Source organism: Aquarana catesbeiana, linkage group LG07 (assembly GCF_042186555.1).
Source record: "Aquarana catesbeiana isolate 2022-GZ linkage group LG07, ASM4218655v1, whole genome shotgun sequence".
NCBI classification, from domain to species: Eukaryota; Metazoa; Chordata; class Amphibia; order Anura; family Ranidae; genus Aquarana; species Aquarana catesbeiana.
Window position 1 is genome coordinate 323,752,422 of NC_133330.1, and position 5,317 is coordinate 323,757,738.

Genomic DNA, 5,317 nt, shown 5'->3' on the forward strand with positions numbered 1-5,317 from the left:
CTGGCTGGATTTCGGCCAGCAAAAGTCCGATGGAGCATACACACGGTCGCGTTTTCTGACCAAAAGCTCTCATCGGTCTTTTGCTGGCCGAATTTCCAATCGTGTGTACGCGGCATTAGGATGTGTCTGTCAGTAGATTTAGGCTGTGTTCACACCTATGGATTTTTTTGTGCATTTTCAGTTTTGCAGAAGCACACTACAATCCATTTAACATGGTTTCCTGTGGATGTAGTTCACATCTGTGCATTTTATGGAAAGGGCCAGGGACTTTTTTCTGGTTTTTGGTTCCGTAGACTTCAATGGATCAAAAATGCGTATTGAAAAACGCAAAATGCACCTGGAATCTGCAACCTGCATAGGTGTGAATCAGGCCTTAGGCTGGGTTCACACCATTGTGGAAACCCGCATCCAATTCGCATGTCAGGAGATTTCAGAGCCGGTTCACATATCTCCGGAGCGGCTCCGAATTTCTCAGGAGTCCTTTGCATCTTCTGGTCCGTTTCAAGTCCAAATTCAACCAAAAATTTGGACTGAAATCGGACCTGAAATGGTGAACAGGGATGCGCCGGACCCCTGCTAGGAGCCGCTCTGTGCGGCAGTGTGAACCCAGCCTTATGCCGCGGTACACACGATAGGATTTTCCGACGGAAAATGTTCTATGGGAGCTTGTTGTCGGAAATTCCGACCGTGCGTAGGCTCCATCGGACATTTTCCATCGGAATTTCCGATTTGAGCTGGTTCTCAAATTTTCCAACAACAAAATCCGTTGTCGTAAATTCCGATCGTGTGTACACAATTCCGACGCACAAAGTTCCACGCATGCTCGGAATCAAGCAGAAGAGCCGCACTGGCTTTCGAACTTCATTTTTCTTGGCTCGTCGTACGTGTTGTACGTCACCGCGTTCTCGACATTCGGAATTTCCGACAAGATTTGTGTGACCGTGTGTATACAAGACAAGTTTGAGCCGACATCCGTCGGAAAAAAAAAACATGGATTTTTTTGTCGGGAAATCCTATTGTGTGTACGCGGCATTAGAGTTCGTTTTTGGCTAAACTTTTACGTTAAATCAAAATTTCTTTTTTTTTTTTTTTTTTGCCAGCTAGCGATCGAAATGGATAGTTTTTTTTGTAGCATTAATTAACACAATAATTTCACTGAATTAAAATGTATCAAAAAAGAACATAAATGTAATATGCTGCAGTTCACCAGTCCTCAGAGGTAGTTGGCTGTATTAGTTTACTTGTCAAGCTTTTTTCCCCCCCCCCCTTACTATCACACGGTGATCCTGCCGCTATCCCACTTCTTGTCATACGGTGACGATGCTTACTGTAACTGTATCTATAAGGGAGCAATGTTGTCACACTAGGATGAATAAAAAAAATACAGAACACCTCCATCTCTGTAGTACTAACATGCTCCCTGATGACATTGCTTCAGATGAGACTGCAGAAAGCATAGGAGCTTGCTGGATTTCCGTCAGGATCAACAGGTTTTTTTTTTTTTTGCACTTATCAATTAGATATAAGAAAACACTTTCAATGGCATACTTAATGGACCAAAAGAGAGCAAATAAGAAAAGTTCACATGTAGTTTAAGGATTTTTTATGAAGTTATTTCTAGCAATTGGAGTCTTTTTTTTTTTTTTTTTTTATAGTAAATTCAGAAATCATCGTCAGGAAAAGTCAATCCTTACAGTGTCCAGTTTAATTGTTCCCGAGGCCATAACCCAGGATGGCAGGTGGAACTGTGAGTGGAACAGGTCCTCTTCGCTCTCTTCCTTGTATACAGTCAGAATGTTTTTGGGCAAATAGTCCACGCTAATAACGTGATTGACCAAGTAGTCTGACGTTTGCACCTTCATCCCTCCTTCTGGTTGAAAGTTTATTGACTTGTACAGATTCTGCTCTGCTTGATGCAAGCTGGGCTGTAGAATCTCTGTGTCTTCCTGAAGGTGGACATCCTTCTCCTGGTGATTTACAGTCTGTAGGGGGTTAATGGTGTAGGTTGGGCAATAGTGAAACTCATCTTCACTGCTCAGCACCTCGATTTCCAACGTCTCTGCTTCATCACAGTCGGAGGTGCTGGAGGCGTAGCTGGGAAAGCTCATGAGTTTATTCTAGAAAAGGGAGAAATATCAATTCCATTATTTTGGCTGTCAATGGACCTCAAAGGTTGTGGTGTTGAATTGAAGTCCAGCCTTACTTGAACCACTCGCCGACCGCGCTATAGCCAAATGACGGCTACAGCGCGGTCATCCGGTTCTGGAGTCCGTCACGTGACATCCTTTTGTGATTGTGCCCGCCACGCTCTGTGATCGCTGGACACGGCTGATCACAGATTGAGGTGAAAAGCCAAACAGCGGCTCTTTACTATGTGATCAGCTGTGTCCAATCACAACTGATCACAATGTAAACAGAAGGCAGTTACAATGGAACCTTGGTTTACGAGTAACACGGTTAACAAGCTTTTTGAAAGACGAGCAACTTCTTTTTTTTAAGTTCTGACTTGGTTTGCAAGTGTTGTCTCACAAAAACGAGCAGAATTCAAGCTAATGGCCGGTGCAGTACTGCATTTGGCCAGAGGTGCGGGGGCGCCGGGGACACTCGGAACGGTTCAGAGCCGTTCGGAAATACTCGGAATGACTCGGAAATACAAGGAAACACTCGGAAATAATCTGTTCTCGAGTGTTTCCGAGGCTTTCCGAGTTCAGCTGAGCTGTTATACTTTGTCTTGAACAGTTGTACCGGCTCCTCTCCTGTCCTAGAATTGTTTAGGCCTCATGTACACTGCAGCTGCTAGGAGCAGTTGGGCGTTTTTTTTTCAGCGGCCCTTGAACTTTCCTCTGTTATCTTATGTGTACATACATAGACACTCAGCCATTTATAATAGTTTAGAGGCAGTTGAGTTTACTGACTTTTTTTGAAAGCAGAAAAAATTGCGTTCAGGGCTGTAGTTTACCGGCATTTTAAACGGCAATTGCTTGTAAACGCGGTAATCCACATTTATGTGCGTTTGTGTTTATAAGTAGTTTAAAGAGGAACATGTAAAATGTTAGAAAAACACAATTTTCACCACATGCTGTTGCCTGCAAGCAAGGGGAGAGAGAGAGGAGTTAGAGAGGAAAGGGGGGGGGAGAGAGAGGGGGGAGAGGAGAGAGAGAAGGGGGGAGAGGAGAGAGAGAAAGGGGGGAGAGAGGGAGAGGAGAGAGAAAAAGGGGGAGTGAGAGAGAGAAAGGGGGAGAGAAAGAGAGAGGGGGAGAGAGAGAGAGGGAGAGGGGGGAGAGGGAGGGGAGAGAGAGAGAGAGAGAGGGAGGGGAGAGAGAGAGAGAGAGGGGGGGGGAGGGAGGGGAGAGAGAGAGGGGGGAGAGGGAGGGGAGAGAGGGGGGAGAGGGAGGGGAGAGAGGGGGGGAGAGGGAGGGGGGAGAGAGAGGGGGGGAGGGGAGAGAGAGAGGGGGGGAGGGGAGAGAGAGAGGGGGGGAGAGGAGAGAGAGAGAGAGGGGGAGAGGAGAGAGAGAGAGAAAGGGGGAGAGAGAGGGAGAGGAGAGAAAGGGGGGAGAGGAGGGAGAGAGAGGAGTGAGAGAGAGAGAAGAGGGGAGAGTGAGAGAGGGAAAGAGAGAGAGAAAGGGGGGACAGGAGAGAGAGAGAAAGGGGGAGAGAGAGGGAGAGGAGAGAGAGAAAGGAGGGAGAGAGAGGAGTGAGAGAGAGAAGAGGGGAGAGAGGGAAAGAGAGAGAGAAAGGGGGAGAGAGAGGGAGAGAAGTGAGAGAGAAGGGGGGAGGGAGAGAAAGAGAGAGGGGGAGAGGGAGGGGAGAGGGAGAGGGAGGGGAGAGAGGGGGAGAGGGAGGGTAGAGAGAGAGAGGGGGAGAGGGAGAGGGGAGAGAGGGGGGGAGAGGGGAGAGAGAGGGAGGGGAGAGAGGGGGGGAGAGAGGGGGAGAGGGGAGAGAGAGAGAGGGGGAGAGGGAGGGGAGAGAGAGAGGGGAGAGAGAGAGGGGGGGAGAGGGGAGAGAGGGGGGGAGAGGGGAGAGAGGGGGGGAGAGGGGAGAGAGGGGGGGAGAGGGGAGAGAGAGAGGGGAGGAGAGAGAGAGAAAGGGGGAGAGAGAGGGAGAGGAGAGAAAGGAGGGAGAGAGAGGAGTGAGAGAGAAAGAAGAGGGGAGAGGGGAGAGAGAGAGAGAGAGAGAGAGAGAGAGAGAGAGGAGTGAGAGAGAGAGGAGTGAGAGAGAGAGGAGTGAGAGAGAGAGAAGAGGGGAGAGTGAGAGAGGGAAAGAGAGAGAGAAAGGGGGGACAGGAGAGAGAGAGAAAGGGGGAGAGAGAGGGAGAGGAGAGAGAGAAAGGGGGAGAGGAGGGAGAGAGAGGAGTGAGAGAGAGAGAAGAGGGGAGAGTGAGAGAGGGAAAGAGAGAGAGAAAGGGGGACAGGAGAGAGAGAGAGGGGGAGAGAGAGGGAGAGAAGTGAGAGGAGAGGGAAAGAGAGAGAGAGAAGGGGGAGAGAGAGGGGGAGAGAGGGAGAGGAGTGAGAGAAGGGGGAGGGAGAGGAGTGAGAGAGAGAGAGAGAGAGAGGGGGGGAGTGAGAGAGAGAAAGGGGGAGAGGGGGGAGGGGGAGAGGAGAGAAAGGGGGAGAGGCCGAGAGAGGGGGAGAGGAGAGAGAGAGAGGAGGGGGAGAGAGAGAGAGGGGGAGAGAGGAGAGAAAGGTGGGAGAGAGCGAAGGGGGGGAGAGTGAGAGAGGGAAAGAGAGAGAGAAAGAGAGGGGAGAGGAGAGAGAAAGGGGGGGAGGGAGAGGAGAGAGAGAAAGGGGGGGGGAGAGAGAGAGAGAAATGGGGGAGAGAGCGGGAGAGTAGTCAGAGAGAGAAGGGGGAGGGAGAGGAGTGAGGGGGGGAGAGGGAGAGGAGAAAGAGAGAAAAAGGTGGGAGAGAGAGGGAGAGGAGTGAGAAAGAAGGGGGAGAATGAGATAGGGAAAGAGAGAGAGAGAGGGGGGAGGGAAAGAGAGGGGGTGAGAGAGAGAAAGGGAGAGAGGGAGAGTAGTGAGAGAGAGGAGGGAGGGGAGAGGGAGAAAGAGAGAGAAAGGGGGAGAGAGAAGGGGGGAGGTCTCAGGTCCTACACTGGCGCTCCTGGCTCCTTCCTCCTGCGGGGTGCCGCCACCCAAGCAGGCGTGCTCCGGAAGTCACGGCTTTGTATGCCCATTCACATACGGAGCCGTGGTTCGGCCCCACCCCCTTTATCTCATTATTGGCTCACTGGCTGCCATTGGCTTCCACTGCTGCCAAAATCAGGAGTGTGAGTCCCTGGAGAGGCAAGGCTCTCGTAGACATCACTGGATCGAAAGGG

General features: G+C 50.7%; 1 protein-coding gene across 1 annotated transcript in view; it reads right to left on the reverse strand.

Annotated features, from left to right (window-relative positions):
- Positions 1-777: 777 nt before the first annotated feature.
- The window catches only part of IL12RB2 (interleukin 12 receptor subunit beta 2), a gene marked incomplete in the record, with an annotated part of 83,927 nt that continues 79,387 nt past the window's right edge, over positions 778-5,317 (reverse strand). Inside the window, 1 exon segment of the mRNA XM_073593778.1 lies at positions 778-2,117. Coding sequence (XP_073449879.1) covers positions 1,674-2,117 — 444 coding nt within the window.